Here is a 15959-nt window from a genome sequence, read left to right as displayed (position 1 = left end):
AGCAAAAAGAGTAAACTGAGGGCTCGGTCCAAAATTATTCACCATTTCACATCATATACTTTTCCTTCTAGCTATGTAATGTCAGATTTTTTTTTTTACTTGAACACTGTATAGTCATACATACATACATACGTTAGGCTAAGAATAATATATAATTTGTACAGTTTTTATTTCAGTGAATCTTGCAAATGCAAAAATTCAGTATATAGATAGAATCTAGCCAAAAAATGTAAAACAACAAGGTTAAAAGGATCTCACTAAGAAATACATTCTTCTAAATGATTAAGTCATTTGGTGGTATAAAAGTGAACACTCTCACCTATAAAGAGTCATGCAAATAAAATACCGACAGATTAAATAACTAAAGTACTTCTTAAAACAAATGAACTATCTCCTCACAATTAGAACTCTGTATTTAATGAGATATTTAGGGTGCTTATCTTTACACTAATGGCTTTACACAAATAGTAAGTGGTGTCATGATGTATTTGATTGGAAAAATCATGATTTTTTTTTAAGTAAATAAAATACAATATCCCTGAAAACTGGAACATAAAACACAACAACGTTTATTATGGACAACATATATACGTATACATCACATGACAAATTTATGCTACATCATAATTCCCTGGGATCCAGCAAAAGTGGAACAAGAAATGCAGGTTACATTAAAAGAGAATGTATTATGTTGGTGCAAAAGTAATTGAGGTATAAAGGTTAAAGATAATTGTAAAAACCGCAATTACTTTTGCACCAACTTTATAATTCCAAGCCATACTAAATGGATAATAAATTTTCTTTCTTTTCTAAAGTAAATTAAATAACATATCTTCTCTATAATTACTCAAAACCATGAGGATCAGAGAAGCACTCATTTACTCTTTATAGTACAAAATGGATATGACGAAAGAAAGAAAAAATTTTACCCCAATTCCTATCAGAATAAAACATAGTTACTTTCTTTATCTTAGGAGCTCAAATGCTTATTAAATGCTGGGACTCAGAAAAGCTTTCTTTTAAGAACTCCAACATCTTATCTACCAGTCATGTGACAAAAAAGGTGACTCCTGTGGAGCTGGTAAAAAGTTAACACAGACACAATCCTTTCATCCTAGTTTACTCATTTACTGGGATATAGTTCAGCCTAGCATGTAATTAATGTATGTCATTAAGTATAATGCCCCACTGGGGCCTTATTTTAGCACTATGTATTTTTTCCTCACTTCTTCCATCTTATCATTTGTGATTTAAAAATATTGTATCCCTCCATCTTTAGTTTAAAAAACTGATTTTGCATATATAATGTATATACAGTAATTTTTTTTTCAAAATCCTTGACAAAAATATTTTACTTGATCAAACTTTCACTGATTTTCAAACAATCTGACCTAATTGTAAACATAAATATTTGTGGAACTTTCTTAAAAATGGAATAGTATAAATTTTACAAACTTGCCTTTGATTCTAAATCAATCAGGCTCACGGCTCTGTCATCCACCTGAAGAATCATATCTTGAGTCCATACTTTGCCCTTAGCATCAAGCAATTTCAGCTTCCTTATTCCATCATCAATAGTTATCATAGCATCTTTCCGATCCAGAACAAAGGTAGTCAGGTGCTTGTGATTGGCAAAAAGAAAAAAAATGGTTGTAACATACACAGTGTCTTAGTACACATTTTCCAAAAGAGAGCAAAGCTAACCTGACTGAAGTCAGCTAGCAAAGAGGTGAGGAACAGAGTGCTCTAGAACTTCATGGTTATCTTACCGACATAATAAAGTCAAGCAGGTTTTGTTGAATAGAGGAAATGATACCTTGAATCATAAAATAGCTAAATCTGTTTAATGCTGAGCCATGTTAAACCACATGAACATGTCATAAAAACAAATTCTGAAAAGCTTAAATAACAGTCTCTTAAAATCATCCCCCCTCCCCCACTTTATTCCATTGTGGTTATTTGAATGCTGAACAATAGCAGGCAATCTACATGGCAGCTTGAAAACCATACACAGATAACTGAGAGTAGCAACAGCAATTCTAGTGTGTAACAACTGTCAAACTTTTCGTTTTGCTAAAACTACTTAATTAAGCAAGCTTGAGATAGCTAGGAAACTGAAAATAAGAGCAATTTAAAAATTACTTCCCCTCTCATACACTGTCGTGCGATTATAAATTAGTACAGATACTATTTAAAACAGTATGGAGGTTTCTCAAAAAATTAAGAATTGAACTACCATATGGTCCAACTGTCCCACTTCTGAGTATTTATCTGAAGATCTGAAAACACTACTTTTAAAAGATACATGCACCCCTTTGTTCATTGCAGCATTATTTTAATAGCCAAGATATGGAAATAACCAAAGTGTCCATCAATACATGAATGAATAAAGAGTGTGTATATATATATATACATATATATACATATATATATGTGTGTATATATATATATATATATATATATATATGTATATATACATATTTAAATACTACTCAGCCATAAAAAAAAGATGAAATATTGTCATTTGTGACAACATGGATGGACTTTGAAGGTATTATGGTAAGTGAAATAAGTCAGTCGGAAAAGGACAAAAACAGTATTATTTCATTAACCTGCAGAATATAAAGCAAAAAAGACACTAACAAAACAGAAGAAAAATCCTCATAGATACAGATAATAGACTGGTGGTTACCAGAGGGTAAAGGGGGTGGGGCAGAGGGCAAAATGGATTAAGGGGGTCAAATGTAAGGTGACAAATGGAAACTAGACTTTTGGAAGTGAGTATGATGTAATATACACAGATGTTGAATTATAATGTTGCATACTTGAAACTTATATAATGTTATTAACCAATATTATCTCAAAAAAAGAAAAAAAACACTTCATTACTTGAATATTTTCTATTATAATCAAAGGACACCTAGATTCCACTTAAGAGCAAATATCTTAAAAGATAACAATAAACGATAAAATAAAAAAGAAACCCGTGTTTAAATATAACAAATAATGACTTTAGATAAAATTAAAAATAAAACAACTCACTGAAACTGTCAAAGCCTTAATCCCAAGAAAATTCTATAATACAAAATAGAAGTCTTTGTCCTGTTTTTAACAGAAATAAGGTTGATAATGATAAATGAGTGATTATAATTTTAATTTATTCTCTATGAAAATAGATCCCAGACTAACAAGATACTTTTATATTTAAAATCTTAGCTTTACAAAAATCTATAAGAAAAAGGTCAACCCAATTTAGAATACATTGTAGGAATGAAATAAAACATAATTCTAATTTTACTACCAATTTTTATGTCCCTCAAAGTTCATTCTAAATTTTAGCAAATATCAAAGCATCTTACTTCAACACGGTATTGGGATATATCTGATACACTGCTGATACTGTCACGTGCATAATTCTTCCTTTGTTCTGAAACAGAAGTTTAAAAAGCCGTTATTTACCCACTAATAGGCTGAAATTCATGTTTCAGTGTCTTGTGACCATCTCTACAACTAGTCTATCTCACATTTAAATACAGTAGTTGACAAGTCACCATTGTGTTGTGTTTCTGAAAACACTCTTTTTTCACTTTAATTGAAAAAGCCACCAGAAAGCTTAAAAGAAATGCAAGAACAATTTGACCCAATATAAATTTTCACAATCTGAAAGGTTAACAAGATTATTATTAATGTTGTAAGATAAAAAGGTATTTTGTCTAAAGGCTTTATTAATCAGGGACCTACTGTTTGGGAAAAAGACACAAAAAAAAAAAACTGGCTTGTAAATTTCATCTTTTAGTATATTGTGAACAAAACAGAATTATAAATACTGTCATAGATACTGTATGATATGAGTTAGACTACATCATTAAAAGAATAGGCACTGCAAGAAACATCTCCTTTTACAACATCCAAACTATGGAGAATGTTAGAGGAGATTCAAAATATCTTTCAATCATATTGAATTATGAGTTTTCTTTTCCATTAAACTTTAACCATTTTCACACAGCTACAAAACATACAAATGTGATACTCAGAATTGCAGATGTAAGCTGTTAGAAAAAATAAGAAAGTTAGGTAAAAAGTTACTCGACCAAACTATTTTAAAGCAAAAATGAACCTTTAATTTTCTTTTATAAAATGCTGCAAAAACAAAATAAAATATAAAATATGTGGAGGCAATATTTTGCATTTGTTACTACCTTCTAATCAAGGAAATTGCTTATTTGGAAATTCACAGTTGCCCTATTTCTTCTAAAGCAGAATGCTATGATGAAAAAGAATTGTAAGTGGGAACCAGAAGATTTTTTATTCTAGCTTTAGCTCTGTCTCTAAATAGGAGACTAAATTTGGGCAAGACACTTAACTCTGGGCCTCAGCACCCTTATTGTGAAATAAAAGGGTTAAACAAGATCAAACTGCAAGATTACTAAAATTCTCACTCTCTCAGTCTCTTTATCAGTCTCTCTATCAGTCTCTCTCGCTCTCTCTCTCTGTCGCGCGTACACACACACACACACACACACACACACACACACACACACACACAAACACACAGTCCTTAGATTTCCTAATAACCATTTGTTTCCAAACATAAACGTGCTTCTTTCAGTTATATAGAAACCTGTAGATCCTCCTACAACAGCAAAAGCTGAAAGTTATACTGAACATAAAAGAAAAACAAGTACAAATTTATAAAGCACATATACAGGCTCAGAATGGTAACATGTAGAATTTTTTAAGAACTTTGATCATTTTTATTTCATAATGCATATAAAAGTAATTATCTTTTCATTTATATTTACCTTAAAACTTAGATGAAAATATCCACATGCCTTATATTACATCACTCTGATATTATTCCAATATATTCTATTTTTGCTTTTGCAGCATTAAAATTACTTAATAAACACACACACACACACTACAAAATTCAGTATCTGCTACCTTTCTTTTTTTGTTTGGATGATGACCTGAAGAAGTATGATCCATCTGGTCCTACCAAGATAATTTGATCAAAAAGAAAGATCTGGTTTCACCTTAAATTTTCTGTTACAATATGACAAAACATAACCTTCACTCACATGACTGTATTCTACATATTTAAAACAGTGAACAAGTATGATTTTTCTGATTATTAGTTAAGGATTAATCAATGTGAGATATTAACAAATGGATAATGTTGTTGGGGAAACCACTGTAATGTTTGAAATACAATACGTAACTCAGGGACATAGCTGACAAAAATACTTTTAGAAATAATCACTATTTCAGCATCACTGGTTTGTCATCTTCTAGACAACCCTCTATGGCAGACTCACAACATGAGGGTAGTTCTGTGTCCTTTGGTATGACCTGGGAACAGCAAAAGAAACGGCAATGGTTGCTGTTGTACCCAAATATGACATGGCAGCCCTAGGATGTTCAAATGCTCAACTGTCTTTCAGATAAGTCATAGGCAAACACAGCTTAAAGTCAAAATACCATCTGTTTTGTAACTAAATATTCTCATTATAAAGTAGTAAGAATGAGTTCCCCCAAATTTCTTAACATAGTTTTGCAATCCCTGAGAAACATACTTTACAGAAATAGAAAACACTATTTGATAGTATTTGTAAATAGTATGATGGTAACTGAATACTATGATTGCCTAGAAGATATGGTGTCATTTCTAATATTCCAAATTAGGAATTCATTTTTAGGAATTCACAAGCTGCTTTCTCTCTAATGTTACCCAATAAATAAGATGTATGTGTTATGAGAAATTACCTTTTAAAGATCCTAAAGATGTAGAAAGGCCATAAAGTGGATTTATAAATAAATGAGTAGTTCCAGTGATTTAAGTCAATGAATAAATTAAGGTTAATATTAACATTTTAATAGGAAATTTTGAAAGACGGCTCCTAAACAGCAATTATAGTACATTTCCTTTTTATGAGAATCATATGTACTCTCAAGTACAGTTGTTAAATAGTAATTATGTTCCTAAGGTGAAAAATCTCACCAAAAGCCTTAAAACAGTGTGAAAAACCTAAGTAACATCTCGATGATACTCAGTATAAAGCTTCTCTAACAATGATTCTCAAGCCCGGCTGCACATTAGAATAAACTAAAACATACTGCCAAGGTCCCACCCTCTAGCAATCCTAATGTAATTGGTCTAGGGTGCAATCTGGGCACTGCGGTTTCTAAAAGCTCCCAGGAACTCTTACGTGTAGCCGGGGTTGAAAACAACTGCTTCAGAATCTGCAGATGACAACTCATCTATTAATACTATATCTTATGTCTTTAAATTTAAAGTATTCTCTATAAATTTATTGTGTAAATCATAGTCAATTAGTGCATTAAATAATAACTGGATAGGGCCGGCCCAGTGGGTCATGCAGTTGGAGCTCCGTGCTCCTAGCGCCAAAGGCTGCTGGTTCGATTCTCACATGGCCTAGTAGCAGATGGCTCAGTTGGTTGGAGCGTGGGTTCTCAACCACAAGGTTGCAGGTTCGATTCCTGGACTCCCGCAAGGAATGGTGGGCTCTGCCCCCTGCAACTAAGATTGAACACGGCACCTTGAGCTGAGCTGCCGCTGAGCTCCTGGATGGTTCAGTTGGTTGGAGCACGTCCTCTCAACCACAAGATTACCGGTTTGACTCCCACAAGGGATGGTGGGCTGCACCCCCTGCAACTAACAATGACAACTGGACCTGGAGCTAAGCTGCACCCTCCACAACTAAGACTGAAAGGACAACAACTTGACTTGGAAAAAGTCCTGGAAGTACACACTGTTCCCCAATAAAGTCCTGTTTCCCTTCCCCAAATAAAAAAATAAATAAATAAAAGGTCTTTTTTAAAAACAAAACAAAACAAAAATAACTGGAAAATTTCTCAGTAGAATTTTGAGTTTCTAATATTATAAAGCTTTCAACCCCCAATATGTGTAAGAGCAAGTCTCAGTCTGTCTCTCTTTCTCTCTGTAGATATAAATCTCCTCACCCTTGCTAATCAATTTGAACTAGGAACAAACTTTACTTGATTGTAGTACCACTGGTTATGTTTTACTATTTTTCCTAATAGCTTTATCCAATGGACCAGAATATATAAACCCAAACAGACAAATTAGGTAAATTCAGTAACCAAAGACGCCAAGTCTTTACATATCATTTAAAACATTATTGAGTTGATAATGCTGCTACAACTGATACTCAACTTTCATATCAGGAACATTAAATTTAGTTTTCAATGGACTCTGGGTGATTATGATACATCAATGTAGATTCATCAGTTGTAACAAATGTATAACTCTGGTGGGGGCTGTTGACAGTGAAGGAAGTTGTGTATAATAAGCAGGGGGATATATGGGAAATCTATACACCTTCCCCTCAATTTTTCTGTGAATCTAAAACTGTTCTAAAAAATGGTCTTAAAAAGAAAGTTTAATTTAACTTTTCAATTAGTACAATTATAACTGATAATATGCATGACTCAGTATTTAAACTTAATTCCCTTTTGCCTGTATTTCCGTTTATTCATACTACAGCAAAATTTGAAACAGCTAATACTGAGAATATTTTTATTTTCTCTTTCTCTGAAACAGCAAAGTGCTGCTTAGAATGTAAGGATTTGGTAATTTAAAAGAATGTAACATAAAAGCAGCTGCTGAGTATTTCTCTCTAAATAAGACAATGGGCAACAGCTCATATTACTTGACATTTAAAAACTTTCAACCAGTAAAGGAGAATTCCTTTCCCACTATCTTAGTGTATCATTTCGATACAGGAGAGGTACTTAATGGCAATCAGTAAGGAGTACTGAGTAATAATTATGTTTTGTCATCTAGGAATAATGTTATCTAGGCAACTCTAATCATAGCTTGATACTGTTGCTAAAAACAAATAAGGTCATTTTTACAAAATTACATTATTTAAGAATTAATTTTATTTGCCTATTTAACAAATTGTTAAAATAGCTTATCCCATAAGGAAAAAAGAAGCTTTAAAATTTTCAGATAAATTGGGAAAATTGCCAAGCAATCCTTTTGAGTTGCATGCTTTGGCACATTCTACGAAGCTGAATTTTCACTCTACCAATTGCCCAACTTCTTGATAATATATAATTCTGGGCTATTTACTTCTTAAGAATTTTCCCCAAACTTTTGTTTACAAAATATGTTCAAATGTTTTCTTCATGTACAATGAGTAAAATGCATATTGTGAATAATGAGGATAGAGAAAAGAGAAATGGGTTTTTAACTCTCAAAAGTCACTTAAATCTGTAAGAGATTGCTTGGGCTTCAATTATGACAATAAAACAGACTCTCTCTAAACCAAGAACAGGAGATAGGAACAGAAAGAGACAGAAAGATAGGTATAAAAAGAAAAATATCTGGGGTTGATACCTGTTAAGAAAAGTGGTATACCCAAGAGTACTGCTATGAGAAAGGTGAGTCAAACACTGTAAAAATACAGTAAAGTTTATAAGCAAGTCAATTATACAGAAATTGACTGCAGTTTATACATTACTTATACTCAATTCTTACTAATACCTCCCTGAGAAGAATAAAGAAAAGCAGGAAAAAAAACACAAACGTATTTTCTTACTTGATAATATCACAAAAAAGTTCATACTTAAAGCTAAATCATTCTTGAGATAGATTCTGTCAGCCATACTTATCCATTATTACTTGGCCTCCCAACAACACAAATCTCAAAATTACTATAAATGTTGGTAATGGCAACGAAGTACCATTAATTGGTAATTCTGTGATACTTGAGTTTTTGGTGATTATGATTTAAATAGCTGATTATTTATGGCAAATGGTCATATTCCAAATTCAGCACTATCTAATTTAAAGAGAAGTTACTTTTCTGGAAAATTCATCCTTTCAGAACACAGCCAAGAATCCATACTTAAATAAGTCCTCTGAATGGCAATAGACATTCCACAATGTTTATACATCAAAATTTGCCCATTTTAATGGAAAGGCTCTTACTATACAGACTCTCAATTTCCCCCACTCAGAATCTATTTACTGACAAGATTTTCTATCTAGTTGGCCCGTGCACATCAGAAGCAATGCTACAAGCAGGCATGTTGACAAGAGGGAAAAATGACAGGCTTGTGGCCCAGCCGCACGGAAAAAGCAGCCCCAAATACTCAGACGTGAAAAGATGCTGCATTTGGTGTAAAGGTGAGGAGAATGGCCTTTGAGCACATCACAGTCTGTCCACAAGTTAGTGAGCACCTGTGACCTGTGAGTCACTGACACGAGATTACAGGCTGCACACGCTGATGGGAAGGAATGCGTAACACACGTTGCAAGTATTTCTCTTAAAAACAATTTTAAGTTTTAGCGTCTAAAGACTCTGACAAATAGCCTAGCCAGAAAAAAATGTAAAATTTTAAATTCCCAGATAACCGTAGCCAAATGATATGTTACTGTCATAAGTGGAGAAGAAAGAAATTAATATTTATTTTCCTAAGCGAGTGTTATGTTGTCAGGGACTATAATGATGCAGAGCCTCTCACACACTAGCTTCTAAATCCTTTGTATAATAATGAAGCAATGACAAAACAGGGTTACTGAAACTGCAGCATATTTTAACTGTTTTTCCTTGAATAAATTAAATTAATACACGTCCAAAAGAAGCAAATTTATTATCATCACATTATTCAATATACAATTATAGGTTTATAAAAAATGTGTGGGCTATAAGCTTAAAAATATCTGATGAAGATTACCTCTTGATCCTATCAAAGTATCACTGTGATTAGATGTATCACATCATTTGTATGCAACATCAAAATATTAACTATGATTTAGCTGAGGACCCAGGATTAAAAGTGACTCTCCTATACCCAGGCCCCTCGACAATGATAAGCACATTACTTCAATTTTCTCATAAACTTATCACTATATTATCAATTTCTCTTTTATAGATGAGGAAACCAGGGCCAATAGGTTAAATAATTTGCTCAAAACGGCGGCCCTTTGGTAAACTGTCATGACTCAGCCATAGACTGCTTGGCATCCAAAACCAACGCTGCCTCTCTGAGCATGTTCCTGATATTACGGTATCAGATCTGACAAGAGTTCTTCATGAAAAAGACAAGCTGCATGAAACTCTTGATACAGTACCTAGCCTGTGGTTAGTGTGTAAAACACAGTGGCCGTTACTGTGAACTCATGTTCCAATACACTACACACGGTCCTCACACCCCAAAGAAGTTAATATACCACCCATAAAGACAATTCATTCTTGAAAGATTTATCCCACAAGTGTAATGATTGTAAAAGAAGAAATTTTAAAGAAAATGTATACATTGTGACAAAATAAACTACATTACAAATCTCTCCTTCACAAACTTTTTCTAGTTACAAAAAGAAAAAAACTATGCAGAGGCTAAACATTCCAAATGTTAACCAAATAATTCTTATCTATCACTATTTCATTCCAAAGAATATAAAACAAGGCATGGGTTCAAACTATGACTCTGAAAATGTAATTTGTAAAACAAAAAAAGAGGTTAGACATAGAATTATAGTCCCATTAATAAACAAACATACCATAAAGGGCCTTCGCACTTGTTTTTGAACTGTGTTCTCTGTCCATCTGGGAAAAGGTAGGTGATGATCCGTAGCCACTGCAATAAAAATGGTCATTGTGTTGAGTTAAAGTCCAAAGTAAGCAATAAAAATTCAAAACTGAAAATAGAAATTCCAAAGCATCACACTCACCATGTGCTTTATTTAAACAGACATATTGAATTTATACTAACTAGGTTTGTTAAAATGAACCAAATCCTCTTCTGGTGAGCGGTCAGGCAATAGACTATAAACCACACTACCTGAACGAGGACCCAGCTTGGTACAAACCACAGCCGCCTCTCAAATGTTAAGTCAGAGCCATACACAAGAAGATTCACCAAAATTGAAAGTATCATAGCAGAGTTTAAGTTTGCCATATAAAATTGAGTTCAGAGCAGTGTTTCTGCTATAAAAAGTTCTCAATGATTCAAACTATAATGGAATATAGCTTGAATTTTCACAAATATTTAAAATGCAGTTAACCAAAATAACACTTTATCATTAAATTTGATCAGCTTTACCTTATATCTAGTGTCCAGTTACTAATATATTATGTGAACTAAACATATTTGAATTTTTAAAATTTTTTTCATCTATTCAGTAAACATTTATTAAACCTGAAAACCTGGAAGAATAAGTAGTAGGGGGTTGGGGGGAACAGGGTACTGTTAATAAAACAAGTAAAATAGTTATAATAGACTGTGATACTAATATATTAGAGTGTAGGTACAACTAATAGCTATAATATGGAGGCTCAAAGAATGGCTAACTTTTTATCAGATTGTCCAAGAATTTACAGCCAAGGTGACATTTAAGTAGAAAGTAAAGAAAAGGAAAGAAGCTCTTCAAACAAGTGGAGAATTAAGGGAGGAAAAGACACATGGAACCGGCTCAAGAACTAGCATGGTGTCTGAGGGAAAATACATCTAATGTAATGTACCTAGCACAGATAAATGGCTTGAGAAAAAGAAGAGGCAAATAGAGGGCTCAAGAATTATTTTTTTATTCTTTAGGTACAATAAATGTTTATACAACAAAGTGACATGATCTAAAAAAAAATTTTAAAGAAGATAATCCAGAAACTAATGGCAAGGTAACCAGAGAGAAAGGTGCCATAGAAATTTAGGTAGGAGACGAAGTCCATAAATAGGGCCATAAACAGCAAGAATAGAAGAAAGGGATAGAAACAAGAGTTCTTTAATAGAGGGTATTGTTATAAATTCATGATTAAATGGACATTTGTTATAAGAAAAAGGAAAAAAATCGAGGATGTGGCCAAACTTTCTGACTTGAATAATAGATGGACAAGGTAAAGATGGCACCTGACATACTCCCCTTATGGGAGTCTTTCACTGACCAACACTAAAGAGATTAGCAATAATCTTTGTAAAAAGAAAAGGGGAAAGCATTACTCTTTACAATGTGAATAACTGGTTCTGAAAAATGATGAGTGAACTATATACCACAATGGCCAATGTAAAAATATAAAATAACAACAATATTAATCATAATATGTAAGGCAATGGCCACTGAACTCAGGATGGTGATTTCCAGTTATACCTGGAGCCATAGGGACTGTTTTCTGAGCCTGATCTTTTTTGTTTGTTTGTTTGTTTTACATAATGGTAAATATATTGATAGACTGAACTAGATGACACTTCACTCTCTCAAATGTCAATATTTTATGAACAACATTAACAGAATGGTCCAGGGAAACTGAAAGCTCAGAAATAGAGTATATACTGAACTATGTAATAACTTAAAATAACAGAACAAAACATATTCTATTAAATTACTGGAGTTGATATTACTTAACCATATTTTTCTTACCAGACATAGTAAACTTTTCATGATAACATGTTAGTGTTACAAAGAAATTAAATGTTAATGAGGAATGAATTACATAAAGAAATAAAACCAATATTTTCATTAAAAATAGAAAACAAAACCACCAAATCAAATCCAAAAAAAAAGAACAAATTAAATATAAACCTTCCAACTTACTTCATTTGAGATGGATATATTCCAAAACCACTGGGATGATTAGAAATATGACCATTCATCGTGTCTTTTACTCATATGTTCTAAAAAATGAAAGGTACAAAGATTGAAGACAATAGAAGGGTCAAGAAGACACCTCAAAGTTACTCATTCAGTAAATATGTGTCACTGCCAGGATAACACTAGAAACAAAGATAAAGGTCTCCACCCTCAAAAGCTCAGGTACAAAAAGTACAGATGGACATATAAATAAAGATCCAAGTGACATTTGACATTTATATACTAAAATTGTTGTCCAACTTAGGAGAGTAAAAAAAATCTAAAACATAGTTCTGAATCTTCTAAGTATACAGGCATGATTCTATATCCAGCCAAACTCAGAATCAATTGTCAGTTTTATGAAATGGTACTTTGTTTATTGTTTCATTATAAATGTGTTATAGATTAATTCAATTTAAAAACTTGAGAAATATAGAAAAGTGTAAAATACATAAAAGTACAAAGGGAAAAAATATCACCATCACCCTGAGTCCTATTATTTAAAGATAACCATTTAACAGTCCTATCAGTTTCCTTCCAGTCTTTTTTCCTTCCTCTGGTTTTCTTTTCTCCTTCCCTCCCTACTTTCCTCCCTTCCTCCCTCCCCAACTCTCTCCTTCCCTTTCTCCAAAGAACGTTGAACAATACCCTATACATACACACTTGGGTACATCTTTTTTTCAAGATATGCTCATTTACATTACTTTTACTTTTCACGATAAAACTATTTTAAAAATTAATACCAGATATTTAACTTCAGAAATAATTTTTTAATTTGTTTCACAAATTGAACAAATTTCCTTCAAACAAGAATAATAAATAAAATTTCCTTATTGCCAAAGCCAATAAAATTTCCTTATTGCCTTTTCTTTCTTTTTTCTCCTAGATAGCACTTGTCACACCTGATTTATTTTGATCCACTCCTTGGTGTTCCCTGGATTCTGTGGCACTAAACTATTTTGGATATTGTCTTATTTTTCTGACTTTCATATATATCATATTACTGTGTCTTCTCAATAACTGAGAAGTATGTGGGATAGATCCCAAATTTATTATAGGGCAAAGGGCATAGAAGCGTTAACAACTACTGCATGACTATTGCCTGTCAGGTACTATGGTAGGTACTGGGACTAACAAGGTGTAGTGCCAGCTTTGGGCCAGTAGTCTAGTGGGGCAAACACACACTCAGTGAATGAATACAGAATTAAAAATTGTTGCTACCTTTAAAAGAAAAAATTCCTTTTCATAAGGAATTTTATTTCATAAGGAATTTTAATAAAATTCCTTCTAATAAAAATTTCCTTATTATATGGAGGCCATATAATAAGGGAACTTAATTCAGATTGGGAGGGTATAAAAAGTCTGCATAAAGAAATGATATTAATACCTAGCTCTTCAAATTAATTCTTTCTCATTCTTTGGATCTTAATTCAATCAGCGTGTCCTCAGAGAAACTTTTACTGACCTCCCTGAATAGACGAAAACCCACTCTCAGACACTCTCAATACTCTGAATAACTTTTCAAAGTACTTACCGCAGTTATAATTTTTCACAATTCCTGACTCTTTACCGACTCTAAGCTGCATAAGGGCACAGACTTGTTTGATAATTGCTCTTTCTCAAGCAGTAAGAATAGCACCAGGTATACAATAGGTGTTTATTAAGTATTTATTCAAAAAAAGAAACAGGGAAGGAAAATGCATGTCCCACTCTTTAAAGAGTTTACTGTATTATTAAGAAGACAAATGAACCCATATGAAACACATAGTAAGTCAGTCTCAATGTACGTGGCTCTTTCTGAAACCCACTAGACGTTCACAAGAGGGAAAAGCCATGTCAACTGCCATAATTTTTGCAAGGGCTGGAACTTGACCTAGATCTTAAAAAATAGTTAGGATTTATAAACACTCAAATTTAATTCGAGCTTTTCCTCTAGTTTTGTCCATATTTATTTGAGGCTTAGAAGCAAATTTCTAAATTATGGAACAAAGGAACACTGAACTTCATCCTAGATAAGTACGCATTTGTAAAATTATATTAATTTACATTGAATTCATATATTCTGTGTTTATTGTTGTTTGTTTTCCTTTTTCAATTTATACATCTATATAGCAGTATACAGGTAACCACTGTAAACAGGTAAAAGTCTTAGGGGAAAAAATGAAATTCTTATTTGTAGTGCTTACTGCTTTCCATGGTATTAATATTCCCACCATGGCCCATTTCCAGCTATCAGAAGTTTAATAGCAGCTTACAAAGTTCCTAAATATTTCACAATTGGATCTCATAAGCCTCTGCAATCCAGATAGAGCACATCACTATCACTTTTGAGAAGTTTGGCCAGGACAGAGAACTGGAAAAAACATGAATCTAGAGCCAATGGTTAAGACACAGGTATTCACAAGTAGAAGTCTGGAACTCTATTTCTGGCGCAAACTAGCCTGTGAAAGTCAAATAAACCTGTCTCGATTTTCTCATCAGTAAAATAGAGATAATCCTTGGTCTTCCTAGCATACAGGCCTAGTGGATGATTAAATTAGATAGGCCTTCAAGATTCTTCCAAAGTGAAGGAGGACGAGGAAGTGGGGGAGGAGAACTCTTTCAAAACAAGCTGGTTCCTGTAGAATTAAAACGCCACGGTTTGTACTGATTTTGATCTGGTTTGCCTTTTAAAACCACGGTGGCCAGTTTTAATGAAAAGTGATAGCCACAGAGTTTCATCTTTTTCATGTTTAATTCTTCGTGACAGTCAAATAAATGCATGGTTTGTGTTTTTAAAACAGTGATCTGTCAGAATAAAAGAGCATTAGAAAAGGGAATAGAAAAATGTTGATTTGCTTAACTGAATTTAAATATAGATACTTTTGACATCTGGCAATGATAGTTTCACTTGTCACAGATGCTTATGTAGCAATATAGAGGTCTTCAAATATTTAAATAAAGCAATTACAGTGCACACCTTCCAAAAGAAACAATTACCTATGTTTGTTTTCCTTTAGGCTTCTAAAAGACACATCCAATTTATACCTACATAGACCATATATACAATCTAGAAGAATCATCAATTCTTACTTAAAAATAAGGTGTTTTTATTTTTATTCAATGTCAAACCAAACAACTTCAAAACTAAGACAAAGTTTTTCTTCATCATGTTAAGTTTAAGGACTCACAAATTTAGTTAACTCTACTAAATTATCTACTGAATTCTGCTAAAACTGTACACTAAAATTCTCATAATAGCTTCCGAAAGATTTGAAATAGAGCATCAATTTCCTTACGAAAACACTTTATAAGTCATAGTTACTATAATTTTCCTCTTAATTTCTACAGTAACATTACTGTA

General features: G+C 32.8%; 1 protein-coding gene across 14 annotated transcripts in view; it reads right to left on the bottom strand.

Moving 5' to 3' along the window:
* Nucleotides 1–15959, bottom strand: part of EPS8 (EGFR pathway substrate 8, signaling adaptor) — a 166456-nt gene that overhangs the window by 50288 nt on the left and 100209 nt on the right. For 7 of the 14 annotated variants that reach the window (XM_074325975.1, XM_074325976.1, XM_074325972.1 and 4 more), the window contains 5 exons: nucleotides 12581–12660; nucleotides 10556–10632; nucleotides 4945–4995; nucleotides 3360–3427; nucleotides 1460–1621 (listed from right to left, as the gene is read on the bottom strand). In XM_074325975.1, the coding sequence (XP_074182076.1) occupies nucleotides 1460–1621; nucleotides 3360–3427; nucleotides 4945–4995; nucleotides 10556–10632; nucleotides 12581–12639 (417 nt within the window). In that variant the 5' untranslated portion in view covers nucleotides 12640–12660. The remainder of the gene's footprint in view (nucleotides 1–1459; nucleotides 1622–3359; nucleotides 3428–4944; nucleotides 4996–10555; nucleotides 10633–12580; nucleotides 12661–15959) is intronic. The other 7 variants (XM_019744787.2, XM_019744786.2, XM_074325977.1 and 4 more) reach the window with 2 other exon arrangements.

This window comes from Rhinolophus sinicus, linkage group LG02 (genome assembly GCF_036562045.2).
Source record: "Rhinolophus sinicus isolate RSC01 linkage group LG02, ASM3656204v1, whole genome shotgun sequence".
Lineage (NCBI taxonomy): Eukaryota > Metazoa > Chordata > Mammalia > Chiroptera > Rhinolophidae > Rhinolophus > Rhinolophus sinicus.
The sequence above is the reverse complement of the archived record's forward strand: the minus strand, read 5'-3'. Positions and strand labels throughout refer to the sequence as shown.